The 22,777-nt window shown below is 38.2% G+C and overlaps 1 protein-coding gene across 4 annotated transcripts in view; it reads right to left on the bottom strand.

Annotated features, from left to right (window-relative positions):
- Nucleotides 1-7,759: 7,759 nt before the first annotated feature.
- Nucleotides 7,760-22,777, bottom strand: part of dipk1c (divergent protein kinase domain 1C) — a 29,417-nt gene continuing 14,399 nt past the window's right edge. For 3 of the 4 annotated variants that reach the window (XM_068737172.1, XM_068737174.1, XM_068737173.1), the window contains 7 exons: nucleotides 15,538-15,741; nucleotides 15,401-15,454; nucleotides 15,135-15,322; nucleotides 14,389-14,674; nucleotides 12,731-12,895; nucleotides 9,344-9,418; nucleotides 7,760-8,626 (listed from right to left, as the gene is read on the bottom strand). In XM_068737172.1, coding sequence (XP_068593273.1) covers nucleotides 8,399-8,626; nucleotides 9,344-9,418; nucleotides 12,731-12,895; nucleotides 14,389-14,674; nucleotides 15,135-15,322; nucleotides 15,401-15,454; nucleotides 15,538-15,741 — 1,200 coding nt within the window. In that variant the 3' untranslated portion in view covers nucleotides 7,760-8,398. Of the gene's footprint in view, nucleotides 8,627-9,343; nucleotides 9,419-12,730; nucleotides 12,896-14,388; nucleotides 14,675-15,134; nucleotides 15,323-15,400; nucleotides 15,455-15,537; nucleotides 15,742-18,493; nucleotides 18,644-22,777 lie in introns of those variants that run through there. The other variant, XM_068737175.1, reaches the window with a different exon arrangement.

The following is a 22,777-nucleotide window of genomic DNA, read 5'->3' on the forward strand; positions in this document are numbered from 1 at the left end:
CCAGAGCTACAGAACCACAGCCTCAGAACCAGATTAGTGTCTCAGAACAAAGTGAGGACACTAATGATCAAAGTCTCAATGATTAGTTGTAGTTTTTATGGGTTTTTTGTCTCGTGCAGGAACGGATTTAGAGATTGACCTACTGACTCACCAACGATTGACCTACTGCCCCACCAACTATTGACCTACTGACCCACCAACGATTGACCTACTGCCCACCAACGATTGACCTACTGCCCACCAACGATTGACCTACTGCTCACCAACGATTGACCTACTGACCACCAACGATTGACGTACTGCTCACCAACTATTGACCTACTGACTCACCAACGATTGACCTACTGACCCACCAACGATTGACCTACTGACCACCAACGATTGACCTACTGCCCCACCAACTATTGACCTACTGACTCACCAACGATTGACCTACTGCCCACCAACGATTGACCTACTGACCACCAACGATTGACCTACTGCTCACCAACTATTGACCTACTGACCACCAACGATTGACCTACTGACCCACCAACGATTGACCTACTGACCACCAACTATTGACCTACTGACCCACCAATGACTGACCTACTGACCACCAACAACTGACCTACTGACCACCAACTATTGACCTACTGACTCACCAACAATTGACCTACTGACCACCAACGATTGACCTACTGACCACCAACGACTGACCTACTGCCCCACTGACCCACCAAACTACAGACTGACCTACACGTCCATGGTTAGAGTGTATTTACAGTATATTAGCAATACACTCACGGTACTGTATTATAGTACAGTTTATTCTTCCTGCTTACTTTTTCTTCTGCATACCTTGTCTGTAAATGCTCGTCTGTACAGGTAACACACACACACACACACACACACACACACACACACACACACACACACACACACACCTCTGTCCTCCATCACTGCAGGCTGCAGCTCGTCTTTGAAGTCTGCTGCTCTGTGATCAGAGAAGCTACAACAACTGAAGCCAGATGGCAGGAAACGGATCACATGTTAGAAAACAGGTCGCCTGAGTGTGTGTGTGTGTGTGTGTGTGTGTGTGTGTGTGTGTGTGTGTGTGTGTGTGTGTGTGTGTGTGTGTGTGTCTTGTGTTTCAGCGTGGAGTTTCTTTTAAGATGATGTCGTCAGACATGCAGAGATGCTGTGTGACATTAAAGACAGATTCACGTATCAAACAGTCACCATCTTCACCTAAACTGAACTGAGTAGTTTCCTTTGATGAAGTTTATTTTGAAAAGACTGATATTTATGTAACGAGTTGCTGAACTTTAGTAGGAAAACACGAAAAATGAGGAATAACTTTTTGTAAGTCGTCAGCATAGAAACAGAGTAACGACAGTAAATGTTAAATTAATATTTTAGATGACGGAGGAGAGCGTGAAGGTAAACCAGTCAAAGTTTCATGAAGCTAAATGATGTCCTGATGAACAAATAAACGTCTTTTGTGTTTCTGTGCTTTCAGTTTTTTAATGTGGGCGAAGAACAACGACCAATCGGGAACATCTCGTTTCTACAAAACTTCAGCTTCTTTGTTCGAGGTGATCATCTATTTATCTATTTATTTAATCTATTTATCTATTTATTTTATCTGTTTATTTTATCTGTTTTATTTATATTTTATCTATTTATTTTATCTATATTTCTATTTATTTTATATATTTTATTTATGTTATATATTTTATCTATATTTCTATTTATTCTATTTATTTTATTTATGTTATATATTTTATCTATATTTCTGTTTACTTTATTTATGTTATATATTTTATCTATATTTCTATTTATTTTATTTATGTTATATATTTTATCTATATTTCTGTGTATTTTTTCCGTGTTTTCCTCTGTACTTCAGATCAGACGAGGTAGAACTTTATTTTTTAAGAGGGAAGTAGTCTCTCCGTCTTGTGTTTCTGTGTTTTAATGATGGAGAAAGAAGCTAAACGATGAGCTGGAGGAGAACATGTGCAGAGACCTTTAACGTCTCACTCTTCATCACTCTCTCAGTTTACTGCTCCCGGTTCAGACTTAACAAAGTGTGAAATGAGTTTGTGAAGAACAGAAGCAACGGGCCGCTCTTATCTCGTCTCCTTTAATAGAACTGAAGCAGTTCAACCGAACTCCAGCATCAATTAATTACTCAGTCTAGTTTAACGAGAACTCGGAGGATTCACTGGAACTACTGTCTTTATTCAAAAGTAATACAATATAATCACACTGTTCTGTTATCACGAGGAGCTGCTGAACTATTTAAATCCAACTTTTCAGAAAACTCTGTTGCAGTAAAAGTACTAATAAATACCATGCTGTAAAAATACTCTGTTACAGTAAAACTACTAATACCACACATTATACATACTGTGTTACAGTAAAAGTACTGATAGCACACAGTAAACGTACTCTGTTACAGTAAAAGTACTAATACCATGCTGTAAAATACTCTGTTACAGTAAAAGTACTATAACCACACAGTAAAGATACTCTGTTACAGTAAAAGTACTATAACTACACAGTAAAACCCTGCGTTCTCTGTGTCCTCCTCTGCTGTCAGAGTGCGTCCTCTGCAGTTGAACTAAACTGAAGTGATGGAGTGTGTTTAGGAGGAGGCGTGGCTCCCAGCAGGTTTCTCCTCTCGGGGATAATGAAGAGCAGCTATTGACAAATTACATGCAGATGAAAAACACAGCAATGGTTTCCAAACCAGGAAATGTTCCATGTTGTTTCAGGCCAAACTGGCTTCAGTTAAATTTTATTTCCACAGCAATGAAGTCACATTTGGGATTATTACCAGTTGTGAAATGAGAGAATTGCTACTTTCAAGTCTTCTTCAATACAGCATGATGTTCATTTAGTACATTATGGTCCATTTAGAGTCAAACAGACCATAAAGCAGGGGATGCTTTAGGGGAAAGCTATAAAACCAAGATGGCACCAGCAAAAAAACAACCCGGGGATGTCCAAAAAGCAAGATGGAGACTTCCAAAAACCAAGATGGAGACTTCCAAAATTCAGGATAGTGACGGGCAAAAACCAAGATGGTGACGGGCAAAATGCCAAACTCGTAGCCTCAAATCCGTAGTCCACAAACCAGTGGGTGACGTCATGGTGATTACAAACAGTCTATGTTTTTAACACACTGGTATCCGATCAGTACGAGGTATCGGCCGATACGCAAGTTCAGGTACCAGATCTTTATCAGGAAAGTGAAAATTATATCGGAACATTTCTAATCTCATAAATGTAGAGAGCCACAAAGTCTTTAAGATAAGAGAGGTATGGACTCACTCACAGTGATCGACAGCTCTGTAAATAAAGCCTGAGGGTTGAAGTTAAACCGGCAGCCTGGTGGCTCATCTCATCACCAATAACATCCATGACAGGCTGAACCAACCCTGGAACGGGTTCTTATTATACTCCAGTTAATTTACAAGCGCATGATTTATCTCCACTTGAAAAACACACGACGTCAAACCCATCTTTGATTAATCTGCCACAAAGCAACAAACATCAAACAGAACTCTTAGCTGATCTCATTAAGTAATCTTCAGTTTTCTTTTGCCAAACAGGAAGAATTCCAGCAGCTGAACTTGTCTCTTCATGCATGAAGGGTACGAGTTCAGACTGGAACGAGTTGTTTGAATCTCACAGCGAGAGTTCAGCGTCAGACGCTTTCTGCTCATTTTGTGCCATAATGCAGCTAAATCCCGACTGAACCCCAAAAACGACATTTAACACCTGGATCGGTGATGTGACAGCAGGTGTTTGTTCCTCTGACAGCTGATGTTAAACTCATTCAGCTCCGCCACCGGCTGAGCGACACTTTAACCTCGTCTGTGTTTGCACTCCGAGACTTGAAAGTCAAACAGCTGATGATCTGTGACGCCAGTTAAACAGCGCTGCTGTTGTTAAAGGGCCCTGAGAGGAGCTGAGCTGTGTCTCTGCACTCTAAAATATTCCTTTAACTCTTTCTTCATACAACATCTGCACATGGAAGATGTGGTCAAGGCTAGACTTGGCTGAAATAATAAATCCATCCATCCATTTTCTCAGCAAAGTAGTCCAGACGTCCCTCTCCTCAGCAACAAACAAAGGACTTTCATCCAGGAGGCCTCTGTTCCTGTCTAGTGTGAAACCAAGTCAACATTGACTTATTTTACCGTAGTTTTGTTACATACGTTAGGTTATGAATGTACATATTGAACCCAAACCACAATCTTTTACTGAACATAACCAAGTACTATGGTTGCCATAACTAATTAAGTACTTTTGTTGCCATAACTAATAAAGTACTTTTGTTGCCATAACTAATCAAGTACTCTTGTTGCTATAACTAATCAAGTACTTTTGTTGTCATAACTAATCAAGTACTCTTGTTGTCATAACTAATCAAGTACTTTTGTTGCCATAACTAATCAAGTACTTTTGTTGTCATAACTAATCAAGTACTTTTGTTGCCATAACTAATCAAGTACTTTTGTTGTCATAACTAATCAAGTACTCTTGTTGTCATAACTAATCAAGTACTCTTGTTGTCATAACTAATCAAGTACTCTTGTTGTCATAACTAATCAAGTACTTTTGTTGCCATAACTAATCAAGTACTCTTGTTGTCATAACTAATCAAGTACTCTTGTTGTCATAACTAATCAAGTACTTTTGTTGCCATAACTAATCAAGTACTTTTGTTGCCATAACTAATGAAGTACTCTTGTTGTCATAACGAATCAAGTACTTTTGTTGCCATAACTAATCAAGTACTCTTTTTGTCATAACTAATCAAGTACTTTTGTTGCCATAACGAATCAAGTACTTTTGTTGTCATAACTAATCAAGTACTCTTGTTGTCATAACTAATCAAGTACTTTTGTTGTCATAACTAATCAAGTACTCTTGTTGTCATAACTAATCAAGTATTTTTGTTGCCATAACTAATCAAGTACTCTTGTTGGCTAAACATAACCAAGTACTCTTGTTGTGCAAGTAGACCTAAAAACTAAGTAAGTCTGCGCTGAAGGTTCATTTTGAAAGGCGTGGAGCTGACTTCCTGACACCAGAGGTCTACACAGTAAAGTCACAGTTTGAAGCTCAGAGCCGCTGACCAAGCGTCGGCATTAGACGAGTGTGGAGTGAGAATGTGTTGCACAGGACGCCGTACTTCCTGCGATGCCACTGGACAGTATATGAGAAAAACTGTCTCGTACAAATATAGTTCCCGCTATAGTACTACCAAGATGCAGTGAGCAGATCGCTGAGCTTCACCGTGGAGACGGAGGATACAATGATTGTTGCCGTAATAAGTCTCCTAAAGTAGAAGCAGCTGTGTTTTGATGTCTGATAAGTCGTCAAAGTCTTTAAATGTTGGCAGCAGAACAACGAAGCATGAGCTCATAGTTGGAGACGTCCGATACCCAGAAGTCCGATCTGAAGTGTTCTCAGTAATGCGGTCCGTGGTGTTTTATATCACAAGAGAACTGATGCAGAGTTAGTTCTCGTCTCCGTTTGTAGATGGTTGTGGACCGATGCCAGGCTGGGGTTCCTCTCAGAGCCACAAAAGCTCTGCAAGATTTCCATGTAAATCATTTCCATAGAACGGAACAGTTTGTCTCCGTTTCTTGTCCAGTCATGCTGCAGTAATCTGATGACTCTGCAGTCTGACTTACACAAATACAGTTAGTTCTGAGTGTGAAATAAGCTCTCTGGGTTTGAACAATGTTCAAGTGAGCTGAACACAAAGAGGGAGACGAACTTTATATCTGCAGCTGGAATTAAAAACCCTTTTCACACAGAACCAGGACCGTGGATTTGGTCAAGAAGTTGTCTCTTTGTAGCAGTTATCTTTTCTGTAAATGCTGTTTCATAGTGGACAGTTTGGGGAGTTAGTTTTTACCGTTTGTTTTGTGGTTCAAATAAGTTTCTCGAACGCATCTGATCGTCTCACTGCTCCTGTTTCTCAATCCCTCAGAGTACAACGTTGTACTGCATTTATACAGTAGCAGCAGGTATGAGCAGTTATTTCAGTTCAACATAACCAAGTACTTCTGTTTCTTAAACCCAACCAAGTACTTTGTGTAGCAGTTATTTCAGTTGTCGAAGTAGAAGTCAGCAAAAGTTTGCTTCATTTTCTCAGTTTACGTCCAAATTCAGCACAAATTGTAACTGTCTTTCCAGAAATCGTTAAGTATTCTGTATATAGAGAGCTGGTCAGCGCCATTAAATCACCATTTCCTGCTATTCCATTGTGTGAAACACACTTAATGTCAGAGATAAATTAATGTGAAAGAGAGAAAAAACACTTTCCAGCTTGATTATTAATGATGGAAACCACCAACAAAAGTCCAGTAGACGTTGTATATTGTCGTCTTAGGAGAAATATACGAGCCGTGGGTTTAATGTTTCCTCTCCAGGCCTGAGGCCCACTGAGGGTCAGCCTGGGATTACACTGAGAGGATATTACATTTCTCTCTGTTTTGTTATTGGAAGCCTCAGTTTATATTTAGACTTGTCAGCCCAGGGTTAGTTTTAGGTTGTCCCTGACATGTTGTGTCTACCTTCAGTCTCCTGCTGCTTCCTCATCCTCTTCCTCATCTCACGTTTCTTCTTGGTTTCTGCAGAAACTCTGAAACTTGATCTGCAGGAGGAGATCTGCTGTCGATGGAAAACCCACAGAGCTGAGATCCTGCCGTTACCTCCTTATATTCGGGGTTGTACAGTCCAGAGTTAAGTTGATTTCTTTATATTCACACCCTCAAAGAAACATGTTTATGAAACAAAAACAATCCTTTCTTTATTCCTGGCTGTGTGGGGAAGTAGCTTTAACATCCAGCTGTCAGGAGACACATGAACCACAAAGAGAACAGATTATTCTACGCTCGCTAATGATGAAAAACCAAATGTAAACTAGCAGCAGCTGGGTTTAGAGAAGCAGCTGGAGAAGCTTTGGACTGTGTGTTTATAACACGAGGAACTTTACAGTGAGAATAAATTCCTCACAGAATAACTGTGGAGTCCAAACACTTCTCTCATGAAGTATTCAGATCAGTGATCTACCAGTAGACAGTAAAAATACTCTGTTAGAGGAAAAGTACGTAGGTATAATCAGTAAATAGTGACAGCTCTGTGAGTTCAATTTGAGTTTTTTTGCCAGATTGTATAAAATAATAAAACTTTAGATTACTTTAACATAAACAAAATAAGTGAGGTGTTATTCTCTACCTGCAGGAGTTCTGGTGCTTGTTACGGCTTCAAGATTTATATGTATTTATATTATATATATTATATGTATTTATATGTATTTGCATGTATTTACTTGTATTTACATGCATTTACATGTATTTACCTGTATTTACCTGTATTTACATGTATTTATATGTATTTACCTGTTTTTACATGTATTTACATGTATTTATATGTATTTACCTGTATTTACATGTATTTACCTGTTTTTACATGTATTTACCTGTATTTATATGTATTTACCTGTATTTACATGTATTTATATGTATTTACCTGTTTTTACATGTATTTACATGTATGTATATGTATTTACCTGTTTTTACATGTATTTACCTGTATTTACATGTATTTACCTGTATTTACATGTAAAGTTCTATGCAGCTGTTTGTATTTTAAAAAGTTAACTTTGCTTCAAAAAAACAAACTGCGCACAATCCTGGAAGCCTAAAAGAAGACAGACATTAGTCATTGATTTACTTATTAAGTGGTATTATTGATGATTAATACATGTACTACACTATTACATTTATGTACACAGATGTTTTAATAACTGCAGCCTCTCTTCAAACTTTCTTCTTCTTTTTTAAATCTCACTGAGACTAACTGGAGGAGTTAAAGAAAAGAACCTCTGAGGGGATCCAGAACAAGTCCTCTCTGGTCCTGGTCTGGATGTTGTGTTTCCAATGTTCAACAAAATCCTCCTGGACAAAAATAACTGTGGAAATCTGGGATACAAAATATATTTAGTGTATATTTTCCCAAAGATGTACTCAAAAGTCTGTCAGGCTCCTGGTCTCAGTCTTTCCGATGCTGGTGATCCGGTCCGGCCCGGCTCTGGGTCTGTGATCCAGTTCATCCTAAAGGTGTTGGATGGGGGTCAGGTCCTTCCACACCAGAATCTTTTCTTGTCCTTCTCTGGAACTACAGAAGCCATATAGGACATATTTATAGTTCATGTGTGATCAAAATAATCCTGAATATGACTCAGAAACTGATCCACATCGGTCCATCTAAGTCCTGTTGGATCTGGATTCTGGTGGCTCAAACGTCCAGGTTTTCACTGAGGGTCAGTGGAGTCCAGGATGAATATCTGCCCCACGAGTCTCCTGACGGTCTCCTCTTCACCTCCTCAGAAGTTCAGTGCGGTGTGGGCGTGACCTTTCTCCTCCCAGGCTCCTCCTCCCTCGCCTGAGGCCCCGCCCTCCTGGAGGAGGCGAGTCAGGATGCTGAGGAGGCGCTGGTGGACGCTCTGTATACGTTGACTCGCCTCTCCTCCACCTTCACCTCCATCCTCCTCCCTCTCCTCCTCACCTCCGTCTGTTTCTGAACACTCCTGCACCGCTCGCTGCAGCTCCACCTGTTGGTAACAACAAGAGAGAGAACCACCGAAACCTCAATTTACTCTCATACTTCATCCCGTACAGTCTCCGTTTGGTGTCTTCATGAAACACACCAGGCTGTCAAGTCCACTTAGGGAGGACGATGGACGGCTCAAACAAACACTGAAACTTTCACCCAGGAAGCCGGTGTTCATGTCCCGGATGAAACCAAGTCAACATTGACTTACTTTAACGAACTTTTGTGACGTCGGCCTACTTATTAAACCTGAACCACAGTCTTTTCCTAAACACAACCAAGTACTTCTGTTGTCCAAACACAACCAAGTACTTCTGTTGTCTAAACACAACCAAGTACTTCTGTTGTCCAAACACAACCAAGTACTTCTGTTGTCTAAACACAACCAAGTACTTCTGTTAATAATGACTTTTAGTGTTATTTGATACATGAAAAGTTTAAATTTTCTTACTTTTGAATAATTTTTATTATTTGCATATGACCGACCAGCAGAGATCATTAAATATCAATATTCATATTAATTAGTTTAGATGATGATTGTCTTCAATCTATTGCTGCTGCATTTATTTGAACAAAATAAATATAAAAATATTAAAACAATTAAAACAATATTAATAAATAATACAATCATTTTTAGATTAATTTAAATACACAACGTAAATGTAAATAAATACATATAAATATAGAAGTAAATATAATATAATATAAACAGGCCTACCTGCAGAGGGAGACCGGCTTTGGCCCCGAGCAGAGTGGGAGAAAACCAGGGTCTGAAGATCTTCTCACAAATCACCTGAAGAAGAAGAAGAAGACAGGAAATGTAGAAGGAGTGTGAAAAGTAAAGGAAACAAAATAAAAGAAGTTAAGAAAATAGATTAAAAGGAATGAAAAAGATAAAGGAAAGGAGATGAAGAAGTGGAAAGGGAAGAAAAATGTCAGGATGAAGAAGAGGAGAGGAGACAAGGGGAACATGTAGAGACAGCAGGAAAGGAAAGAAGAGTAGAGGAGACAAGAGGGGAGGAAGATAAAAGATGAGTGATCTTTTTGTTTCTACGTCATTATGCAGACGACGCCTCGCTTTTCATTCTCAATCAGTCATCACACACACACACACACACACACACACACTAAGACAATGCCTCCTTTCTCTGAGGAGACGATTGACAGGCAGGGGGTCACCATGGAGACACCTGTGGAGCTCCAGGTGGACCAATAGGACAGCAGCGTGTCATCACCCTCTGATCGTCACTTCTTTCTTCTTCTCCTCTTTTCTCCATTTGTCTTTTTTTACTTCTCTTTGTTCTCTTCATCTTGAGTATTTTCTCTTTTTGTTCTTGTTTTTAAACCAACAGTTTCTACTTTCAACGTTATTTTTCTCATCTTTTTATTCTCTTTCTAATTGTTATTTAATTTTGTTTCTTTTCCTTCTGTATTTCACCAGCTTCCTTTTCTTTTCAACTCATCTCTTCATCTTTGTTTGTTTCCTCTTTTTCTTTTCAACCGTTTTATTCTTTAGTGTGTGTGTGTTTGTTTTAATTTGTTCTTTCTCTTTGATTATTTCCTGTTTTATCTATAATTAATCTCTTCTGCTGTATTATTGGCTTCTCTTCTCTACTCCCTATAGTTTTGTCTTTATTTCATTTTATCTTTATTTTCATTCCATATTTACTTTTTTTCATCTTTTACTATTTAAATAATCTCTTGTGTTTGACTGTTAGTTGAAAATATAATATAATTAAATTACAATATAATTGTAATACTTCTTCTAATGGTAATACTACTAAGTGTATAATAATGTCATGTAATAATGTACAATATAATATTAATAACAACATTTAAATGCGATTTATTATTATTGTTATTACTGGTGAATGCTACCTTATGATTATGAAATTAATTAAATTTGTATTTAATCAGCTTCAGCTTCAGTTTCACAAAATAAGAACAAATAATTTTAATTATAAGATAAAACATAAAAAAGAATAATTAGAAGACTGATTAGAACAATTTTAAAAAGTAAAATATATAGATAGAAAACGATCAAAAAACAAATCTTAAATTTGAACTCATTCTCTTCATCTTCGTCATCTTTTCTCTTCATCTGTAGTTTTTGCTGCGGTCGTCACTTTTCCTTTTATTATTTTAACTTCTGTTCATCCTTCCTTCCTTTATTCTTCCTTATTCACATCATTGTCTCCTTGTTTCCTAGTTTTCACTTTTTTTATTCACTCAATTTCTTGCATTTAAATTCATCCTCATCTTCGTCATCGGCCGTAGAAACACATTTTCCCTCCGTCTCATATTCTTGTATGTTCTCCTCTGATGAATACAGGCGTCTCGTATCATGTGACATGTGATAGCGGAGCCGGCGGGGTGATGAGAGTCTGTCCCCGGCGTTGTCATGGAGATGAAGGTGATGAAGGTGATGATGGTGATGAAGGTGATGAAGGTGACGTCCGGGACGTTACCTCCGAGTCTGACGGGCCGACGCTTCAAAATGGCTTTCGAGTTACGGTCGATATAAAGGCAAACTGTAGGTTATTATTATTATTATTTTATTATGATTATTATTATTATTATTATTATTTAATTATTACTATTATTATTGTATTATTATTATTGTATTATTATTACCATTATTATTACTATTATTATTTTCAAACTGCTTCATATGCAATATGTAACATCATACATTATGATGGAATTTAATTAATTGTCAGTTTGATGAGCTATTATGTTGCATTTATATTCATAACAATTTAAATACAATATAATTAAATTACAATATAATTGTAATACTTCTTCTACTAATAGTAATAATTTAACTAATGGCAAAAGAGAAAAACCTAATACTAAGTGTATAATAATGTCATGTAGTAATGTACAATATAATATTAATAGCAACATTTACTACATTTGGTTTATCATTATTATTATTATTGTTATAACTGGTGAATGCTACTTTATGATTCTGAAATTAATTAAATCTTTATTTAATCAGCACTTCAGTTCCAGAAGTTGTTTCACAAAATGAGAACAAATAATTTAAATAATAAGAAAACAAAAAAGAATAATCAGAACACTGATTAGAACTATTTTAACAAGTAAAATATGTAGAAAAATGTCTTTGCAGAAAGAAATAAAAAGTTAAAGTAATAAAATTAACATTTGTACAGATTTGTGATGTTTTAACAGACTGAGTATGTTTCTAGTAAGACGTCTCTTCATGTGTGATTTATGAACCCGAGCTGTCAGCAGCCTGAAGCCTCAGATCAGTGATTATCATTCCTCTCTTTACTGCTCACATATAATTAAATGTGAAACAGCCATTACTCCCAATTCTTGTGAACAGACGACCGTCATTTATCAAGCAGCTCGTTCAGAACCGAGACGACGGACGGCGGCCTGAGCGAGTCTTAGTTTATGTTTTCTATAATTTTACTGATAATATAAAAGAGTTAAATAAGACGGAGCTTTGTAAAATGTAGTTTTCTTGTGTTTTATTTATCCTAAAGTCTGTTTTACATTTTAGAAAATAAACTTTTCTTCATTTTAAATTCTTAAAAACATTTACTTAATAATTAACGTCATTTTATCTTTAAATGAATTATTGAACTGATCAACTGAAGTAACGGTTGATAGTCTAAGTTTGAGATAATTCATTAATGTATAAAAAAGCTTTTTTTAGTCAATAATTAAATATTGAACCAAACAATAAAACACATTTAAATATCTGGATTTTATACTATTACCAAAAATATTTATTTATAAATAAATAGATTTTCTGTGAATGCTATTATATTAAAAAATATTATGTTTTCTTTAAATTAAAGAAACTTATTACAGAATGATTTCTTAATTAATGTATAAAACATGTATTTCATTAATAAGCTTAAAATAAACTGCTGTCCTGAACTAATTTAGTAACATAAAAAGTTTTATTAATTTTTAAATAAAAACATAGAAATGAAACATTAAAACTTTATTAATTTACAGCACAGTGTTTATTATATTTTTAATAATTTCCCTGAAACAACTTTGACACATTTTCTGTGTTTTGATAACCAGTCGTTGTGATTTAATAACCTCTGGTTCTCGCTCTCACCTGCAGGTTGCTGTTGCGGCGGCGGGCGCTGCACCTGCGTCTGTTGGGGTTACACCTGGACGAGCAGTCGAAGAAGTTACAGTCGTCGTCGCTGCTGCAGTTTTGGTCCAGAATGTCCCTCATCTTGGGCTCAAAGAAGGCCATGTCCACGTCGATGGCCACCACCTGCAGGACGCCAAGTTCAGGCTCATCATTCAGGTTTTTAATATCAATACTTCAACATTTAAAGATGCAAAATAAAAGATAATTTCATTATAGCAACAAACAGCATATTTTGACATAATACCACCTGAACACTTTGACTCTCTTACTCATTCTAATTAAAAGTCTTTGTACAACTCTTTATATAGTTTTGCTTTAAAATATTCATTCATACCATTTAATCACACAAGTATTTGAAATAGTATATAAACAGAACACTTGTTTTATGGGAAATAAATAGTGAATTGATTATAATGTAATTTAATATAATGATATCCAGAATCCACACAATTTTAGGATCTTTATGAATCACTGGTTTTGGTTTTTCGGAGCTTCAATTTAAACAAAAACAGGGATTTATTCATCTCGTATCGAGTCTTAGTTTAGTGGATGTTTATGTATCAGGTATGGAGTTAATCTGCAGACCAAACTTTTTGTTTTTCAGTCACGACGAAGGCTCAACGTAAAGCTTGTTTTTAGCCGAGCAAAATGCCAGAAATGCGACCCGTACCGGCCCTTTAAGAGGAGCAAGGTCTTTTTTTCAGAAAGTGTGACGCACCACAACCACGAGAGGTTCTCTAGCAAACAGTCGTGAACGAGCACAAAACACAACAGGACAATGCGTCGAATATTATGAGAGAAGAGCCGAGGACAGACGGACAGATGCACGCACACGACCAAGCACACGATCTCCTGGAGATAACATCAAATAAAATTATTCATTGCAGTTACACCTTTCTGGAAGCTGTTTTTACTGTCAGAAAAGACGTAAAAATGAAATGTTTTGTCTATAAAACAGAGGAAATAAACATGAAAGCTTCTGTTGTTGTTGTTGTTGTTGGTGAACAGTGTGTCAGCTCTTTGTTTTATAAGCAACCTTTTACAATGTTTGGCATCATAAACAGTGAGCTGGTAAATCTGTTCCAACTTTTAACAGAAATCCATGAGAACAACAACAATGAGTCCACATCTTTAGCTGCTCATGCTGCTGTAATCATGAGGCTCAAGCGTGGGAGATGTAAAACATAAGAGTAGTGAGCACAGAAACCATGAAAACATCTGGTAGAGCTGAGAAAACATTTGTTTTATTCCATCCAGTGTTCTTTATCTTTACAGCTACAATAAACCGACTTCAGCTTTCAGTTTTAACATCAACACACTCTTACTTTGTTTATTCTATTGTAGATTTCCATACCTGTATGTTTAAATGATGTCTTCATACTATTGTTTATTGTCAGTTTGAATAGTTTGATCGTAACGTGGTTCATGGAGACTGAGATGATGATGTTTGATTAAAGAACACTTCTTCAGGGTCACATCTTCTGCTTTTATAAAGTCCTCTCACGTCCACCTCTCTGCTCTCTAATAGCTTCTTTTAACAATCGTCTCTTTCATCTCCCGGCTCTGCTTTGATTCTCCTTCCGTTCATCACTTCTTGGAGATGAATAAAAACTCACCGTCAGGTCCTTCCTGATGGCGAAGTTCTCCGGTTTGATGTCGCACAGGTGCAGCTTGTGGGTGAAGTCGTTGTCGAAGTGGCCCACCATGTCCAGGAAGCTGAGCGCGATGCGGTGCACCATCTCCCTGGAGGTCCACCGGCCCCGGGCCCCAGAGACGGCCACCTCCTCCAGGGAGAAGATGTTCTGGTCCCAGGCGTGCCCGGCGGACAGGTACTCCACAGCATAGAAGTGACCGCAGGAGCCCAACACCTTGGCCACGTGGGTGCTGAGATCCTGCAGGACTCTGGAGGGAAGATGGAGGTACATGTTTTTATTTCATCTTCACGGTTCTTTTGCAGGACTTGTTTTTTATTTTTCTTTGCAAAGGGTTCTTAATGGAACCCATTGTCTTACAAAGAACCCTTTTGGAACCCTGTCTTCATAAAGGGTTCTTAATGGAACCCATAGTCTTACAAAGAACCCTTTTGGAACCCTGTCTTCATAAAGGGTTCTTAATGGAACCCATAGTCTTACAAAGAACCCTTTTGGAACCCTGTCTTCATAAAGGGGGTCTTCAGAAGCTATTGGTTCTGGGTAGAACCTCAGCCCTTAATGACGAACCCTTTTGGAACCCTTATGTCTAAGACTCATATTCATGCCTCATACACCAGACTGGTGTTCTGCGGTGTTGATATGTTAAATATCATGTTGATATTGATATCAACATGATATTTGTATTGCGGTTGAGTGACGGCTGGTGTTACCGGAGGAAGGTGTACTCCTCCTGCTGCAGCAGAGACCAGAGGGAGGCCAGCTCCGCTCTGGAGTAACTCTTATCTCTGCTCTTCAGCTTCTTCCCCCAAAGTCTGGCCAGAGAGCTGTTGCTTCCTCCTCCTCCTCCTCCTCCTTCCTCGTCCTCGTCATCCTCAGCCAGCCCCAGAGAGTTTCGTACCTGAGATCAGAGGAAACAGGGAAGCTGCACTCACAGGTTTCTGTGTGTGGTTAGCAGCTTTGTGACGATGCAACTTACTTCTAGAGTGGCGTAGAAAACCACATCGAGCGGTGAGAGCTCCTCTGCTGTGTCCTGTCAGAGACAATCACTGTGAATCATTTTCAGTCTGCTTTGGACCCAAGTCGAGCTTAAATCAATAACTTAAAAAACAACACCTGGTAGTCCAATATTCCCAGCGGCTCGTACGAGGAGAAATTCTCCAGTTTGGACTTGAGGATGACGGGCTTTCCTCTCCAGCGCGCCTCGATCACCTTCTTCCCGTTCTCGTAGTAGAGGCAGCGCTTGTACTCCACCAGGCGGAGCACGCACAGGTCCTCACACATGTCGCCCGTCACCGAGCCCTCGCCGAACTCCAGGCACTGTACGGCAGAGCGGGAGGGACAAACAGTCACATGCTTGAGTACAGGGTCTCCAATCGATAGCTGGGCCACAGATCGATAGCTACGTCACCGATCGATAGCTACGTCACCGATCGATGGCTGGGCCACTGATCGATAGCTACGTCACCGATCGATAGCTGGGCCACTGATCGATAGCTACGTCACCGATCGATAGCTACGTCTTCAATCAATAGCTGTGTACCGTTGGCATGAAAGCACGGTGGATTTGGCTAAATGAGCAAAATGAAACAACTTATTGATTCGTCCACACAGGAAAGAGAGAACAGGAAAGCTCATGGCTATCCACAGATATTTAACAACTTAGTGTGGGTCATTGCCTGTAACCAGTGTAGCATTAAAGCATGGTGGAATCAGCAGGCTACGCTACTTAGTGTGCTAATTCCACCGTGCTTTAATGCTACACTGGTGACAGACAAGAAGATCAACGGCGGGTCATCTCTTTATCTCTAAGAGTTTAGCTCGTTCTCTGATTCTCTGAAACTGATTTTGCTGAAACAAGACACCTTGTAGAAGAACAAACTTCTGATTCAAGACTTTTCTTCTTGTCTTTTCCGTCTGAACAGCTCAGTGTCCAGAGGTGTGAGGGATGAGCTTCAGGATTAGCTTTGTCCCGGTCAGGGATTACCCAGATAATCCTCGCTCTGCTCACATTCCAACACAAACATCCGTCAGTGAGGAGCTCAGAGACGTCACACACACCTCCAGCTCCACAAACACCTGCTGGATGAGCTCCGTCGGGTCCTGTTAACCCTTTAAGTGCACTCTCTCTTAAATACACAACGTGTCAACACTTCAGTTCAATCACATTTAATTGCTGTGAACAGAAAACCAGAGCGCACATTGGAGGAAGAGTTTAGCAACTTAGAGTTGCAAAACTCTGGGAATATTCAAGGTGGAAACGTTCCATTGGAATTAAAGGGGAATAAATGGAAAACTAACCTTTTACTAAATCATAAGCAGACAGAATTATAAACTCTTCTAAAAGACAATAACAGGTAAACCTCAAGCTGAACTCCTCCGCTGGATGCAGTTAAATGAAATGAAATGAGATTAAACTTCATTAATCCTGAGGGACGTCACTGGGCAGCAGCTGCAGTGCAAAGAAGATAAAATGTCTAAGATAACAAATCCAAAATACATACAAAGCTAAACTCAGGTTGACAGTAAGGGTCATAATAATGTGAACAGCATGTCGACACTTAAGTGCTCAGAATCCTCGTTGTTTGAACCAGTCAAGTGAAGAACTAACGTTTTTTTAAATTTAAACAGTGAGATATGGGTTAAAATTACTTTGACTTGTTCAGGACTCAAAACTCAAAGTTTAGGACTCGAGACTTAACCAGAACATGCTATAAGACTGTTAAATATTACTTTTAGTACAAGTTCTCTGTTAAAAAGTTACTCCTTTGCAGCTCTAGTTGCATCATCCAGTTTAAAACACGCTTACCAACCGATCTCTCCGTGTTTCTGTTATTAAAATGTAAAATGATTTTATCCACAGATAAGATGTCAAAGCTTTGTGTAACATCCTGCTTTTATTTCAAATACTATATGATATGGTCTGCATATTTAATAGTATGAATAATATCATATTTGAATGGGTCTCCATGCTGTGTAGAGATGAGCTTCAGGAATTTTACACCCAAAATTCCGACAAAAAACGTTCGAACAAAAATATTTTATGTGATGTCGTCGCTTTTCTGTTTTATTTTTATTTGTGGATTTTACTAAATTATTTTACAACATTTTTTAAATTTTTAATGTCTCACTGAGCTTTCTGTTATTATTATTATTATTATTGTCTTTCTTTTGCTTCTTTGCCTGTCAAAGCACTTTGTAAACTCTGTTTCTAAAGGTGCTCTATAAATATTATTATTAAACCCGAATCACTCTGCACAGTTCAAAGAGCTGCTGTGTCTGCAGGAGATCAGCTGCTCCTGTTCCACATCACAAGGTTCACTCATTTCATACGACGCTCAACGTTCATTTTACTACGAGTAGAACGACGAGTTGTTACAAAGAGTTATTACAAAGAGTTATTACAAAGAGTTGTTACAAAGAGTTACAAAGAGTTGTTACAAAGAGTTGTTACAAAGAGTTGTTACAAAGAGTTGTTAAAGAGTTGTTACAAAGAGTTATTACAAAGTTATTGCAAAGAGTTGTTACAAAGAGTTATTACAAAGAGTTAAATAAAGAGTTACAAAGAGTTGTTACAAAGAGTTATTACAAAGAGTTGTTACAAAGAGTTATTACAAAGAGTTATTACAAAGAGTTGTTACAAAGAGTTATTACAAAGAGTTAAATAAAGAGTTACAAAGAGTTGTTACAAAGAGTTATTACAAAGAGTTGTTACAAAGAGTTAAATAAAGAGTTACAAAGAGTTATTACAAAGAGTTATTACAAAGAGTTGTTACAAAGAGTTAAATAAAGAGTTACAAAGAGTTATTACAAAGAGTTATTACAAAGAGTTGTTACAAAGAGTTATTACACAGATTAATTGTCTTAATCAATGAGCTTCAGAACTGTTCGTGTACACGGAGGCTTCCAGTCTTTATGCTAAGCTAAGCTAACCATGTCCTGACTCCAGCTCTGTCCTGAACACACACACGTGAGATGAACACATGAACATCCATCTGAACGTCTAGTGTTGAACATTTCCTCTAACTTCTGGATTGACTTTACTTCAGTCTTTGAAACTCTTTGTTTCTACCTTGAAGCTCCTCGTCCTTCTTTAGTTGTTTAGTCCTCCTGGACGTCTGCAGACTCTTTATTCCAGCTCTGTGAGCTCTACAGCCTCCACACACACACACACACATACACACACACACACACACACACACACACACACACACACACACACACACACATATATCCGCTGTAATTCACTGGATTTCCTCCGTCTTGCATCACATCAATCTCTCCAGCTGCTTCCTCCTTCCTCAACTCTACAGTGTTTACAGTGTGTGTGTGTGTGTGTGTGTGTGTGTGTGTGTGTGTGTGTGAGTGAGCTATAAAAAGATTCTACACGGTCTTTATGTTGAAAGTGTGTGAAACAGACTTCAGTAGCTAGCGTAGCATAGTCGTGCAAACGCTAGCTACTGATGCTAACCTGCCCGAGCTCATTTTCTACCCGACGATTAAACTCGTCCTGTTGTTGAAAATGAAAACGTAGTTTTTGGTTCGCAGATATCTAAACAAACATTCTATTTCTCTGTTTACGATCCACAAACAGAGAAGTGAGGTTGTATGTGACCGATGTGGGAGCTGGTTTCACTACGTCTCATTTGATTGGATGCAGAAGAAGAAGAAGAAGAAGAAGAATTTTTTGGAGTGCAGGGTGAGTCATGAAACATTTGAAAGTGTTGGACAGAAGATGAAAAACAGAATACTTTACATGTGTTTGTGATCTAACGAGAGAAAAATGAATATTTAAACAGGATTTAAAACTAGGAGACGTGTTTTTGTTTGATACGATCAGTTAACGTTTTGTCTGTTGGGTTCAGCGATGTGTTCCGGTTCCATCGGTCCAACTGACGTATTAATATTAACGATGTGTTCAGGTACCGTCGTGACGTGTTAACGATGTGTTCAGGTAACGTTGTGACGTGTTAACGATGTGTTCAGGTACTGTCGTGACGTGTTAATGATGTGTTTAGGTACCGTCGTGACGTGTTAACGATGTGTTCAGGTACTGTCGTGACGTGTTAACGATGTGTTCAGGTACCGTCGTGACGTGTTAACGATGTGTTCAGGTACAGTCGTGACGTGTTAACGATGTGTTCAGGTACCGTCGTGACGTATAAATATTAACGATGTGTTCAGGTACCGTTGTGACGTATTAATATTAACGATGTGTTCAGGTACCGTCGTGAGGTGTTAACGATGTGTTCAGGGTCTCCTGGTGTTCGTCTGTTTCAGGAGCTGACAGGAGTCATGATCATAAAGCGACAGAAGTGTTTATTTGACGACAGAAACAAATGAGATCCAGTCGGTCTGCTTCTTATTTGTTGGACACTCTAACTTCATCCTGATGTCTCCTCTTTCCTTCTTTTCTTTCCTTCTTTTCTTTCCGTTCTTTCTTTCATCCTCTTCTTTTTATTCCGTTTGTTCTGTTTCTTTCATTTCTTTTCTTGATTTTCTTTTTTCCTTCAACTTTTCTTCCAAATGTCTTCTCTCGTTCTCACCTTTCCTTTTTCCTTTTTCTTTCCATATGTCTCCTTTCCTTCCTCCTTTCCTTCTTTATTCTTCCTCCTTTCCTTCCTCCTTCCCTTCCCCTCTTTCCTTTCTTTTTTGTCTCTTTCCAAGTTTTTCAGTAACTTCCCTCTTCTACTTGTTTCTTTTTTCTTTCATTTCCTCCTCGTTCCCTTCTTTATTCTTTTGTCTTTCCTTTATTTCCTCCTCTCTTTTGTCCTCCCTTCCTTAACTCCTTCTTCACCTCCTCTAGCCCCAGCTTGACTCCAGTACTTCTGTGAATGCAGTACTGTGATGTACTACTACTTTGGAGTGAATGACGTGAGTGTTTGTGGAGTGAAAGCTGAGCTGTTTGAAGGAGAAAGAGCGTCTTTGTCTCAGCGTTACATTCCTTCAAGTAAAGACGTAAAAGTTCTTAATGACATTCCTGAGAGCAGAGACGCTCTTCAGGAATCCACAAACGAGAAGCTTCCTCTGGTTCTCCTCAGACTGCTCTTAGATTATCAGTGCGCTTCATACGACTCATTCATTCATCAATAACTGTTATTATTACGTTAACTCAAACGACGAACTTTTAAAGTAAGTTTCCTGTGAAGACGGAAGTTTATTTTGAAAAGACTTAGAAACAAACTCAGATATCATAGAATGTATTGTAGAAACAACGTAGAAGAACGCGGAGCAGAGCAGATGAATGAACTACACTTTGATTCAATAATAAGAACAGAGGTCCGGTTTATCGCCGGTGGTAAACTATTACATAAGTCATATTTCTGACGGTTCTGGAGCTTCTTTCTAAACCTTTTCCTTCAACTGAAGACAATGAAAGCTGATTATTGAGATTAATTCAACCGTAAAGTCTCCAGAACACGTCTTGTGTGGTTTTACAGAATAAAAGAGATTTGACAGAAAGACAGATATCATTTGTGTGTTTGTTGTTGAATATCTGCATAATGATGTGATCTAAAGGGTAAAGATCCAGAGAGAAGGCAGCAACACACACTAGTGGTCAGAAGACAGGATTATTTCAGTAAATGTGTATTTATCATAAAGAACAAATGATTGAAAAGAATAATCTGTGTCTATCTTCTCTGTAGCTGAAGCCTCCAGGACCTTAAAGAGAGGTCAGATCAACACTCTGCACTGTTCCTGTTGTCCTGAGAACAATAGTGTGATTTCTAACAGCCAGTGGGCTGAATGGAGAGCATTCACACACACACACACTCACACACACACACACTCACACACACACACACACACACACTCGGCGTGGGTGGAGCGGTTGACATCAGGGTCACAGGAAGTGGAGGCTGATGTCTCCACAGACTCAGTGTTCCTCTGCTGATGAACACAGGTGACCGTTGTTTTAGGGACTACGTCCATGTGAATGTGGGTCTAAAGTGGTCCTGAACCAGGACCTATAGAGACCACAGAGACCAGCACAGGACGGGAGGAGTCAGATAGAGAACACAGGTCTTTCTTCTAGTAGTCTGTTCTTCATGTGAAGCTGAAGATCTTCAGTTTGAAGTCACAGAAAACAAAGCAGCAAACGAGTAACAAATAATGTATTAATAATAATGTTGAGTCGGTTGTTTTTCAGCTCTAATATTTTTAAAGAAACTGAATGCCACATGAATAATATTTATTTTACTATTAATACTATTATTTGTTTATATATATTTAAAAATAAAGATTTAAACAATTTTAATAAAATAATAACAAATTAAATAATTATTTATGAAATAAAATAAAATATGAAATAAATCTGAAAAAAATAATGATACATTTGTGAATGTATCTGCAAAATGTAATTTTTTTTCTTACAAAATTTGTAATTCGTAATTTCTTAACTTTCTTAACTGGTAATATGAGGGTTAATACAGTGACGTTATGTCATAACTTTTGGGTTTAATCGTCTTAAAGGACAGACTATAACTTATATTTTCAGAGCCTAATGAGAAACATTTAAACGTTTGAATAGATATTAATCCAGATATCTTAATGACGTTTCTGCAGCTGAACTGTGATGAACACAAACATGTAATTGCTACTTTTTGTGTCTTGTTTTTTTTAGATCAATGAAGAACCTTTACAGTCTGAGAACACCGGACGTCAAACATGTCGAGACGTATCAAGACCCCGAAGGTAGAAACTCCTCTCTGTTCTAAATGCACACACACACACACACACATATCATTAAACCACATAATAAATATAGAGAAGTAAAACAGACGCTTCTATATTTCTAATCACAGGAGACGAGCAGCTTGATGAGGTTTGTCTATAAGATGTGGGTTTTAGTTTTCTAAAAAGATGATTCTCCAGATGTTTTTCTTCCATAAATAATATATTTTCAATTATTATTGTTTTATCAACAACAACACCTTTAATGCATTTACTCAAATATCCACTGCTGATTATAGGGAGTGACTTATTTTATTTTTTCTGAATTATATTTTCTGTAAATGATGATTGTAGTTGATGGTCCGGTTCAGTCCTTTAACAACAGGACGGGTTAGTCCTTTAACAACAGGGCGGTTCAGTCCTATAACAACAGGACGAGTTAGTCCTTTAACAACAGGACGGGTTAGTCCTTTAACAATAGGACGGGTTAGTTCTATAACAACAGGACGGGTTAGTCCTTTAACAATAGGACGAGTTAGTCCTTTAACAACAGGACGGTTCAGTCCTTTAACAACAGGACGGGTTAGGACGGGTTAGTCCTTTAACAACAGGGCGGGTTAGTCCTTTAACAACAGGACTGGTTAGTCCTTTAACAACAGGACGGTTTAGTCCTTTAACAACA

Source organism: Cebidichthys violaceus, unplaced genomic scaffold, assembly GCF_023349555.1.
Source record: "Cebidichthys violaceus isolate CVI_PGR_0920_01 unplaced genomic scaffold, fCebVio1.0.p SCAF_76, whole genome shotgun sequence".
In the NCBI taxonomy this organism is placed as follows: domain Eukaryota; kingdom Metazoa; phylum Chordata; class Actinopteri; order Perciformes; family Stichaeidae; genus Cebidichthys; species Cebidichthys violaceus.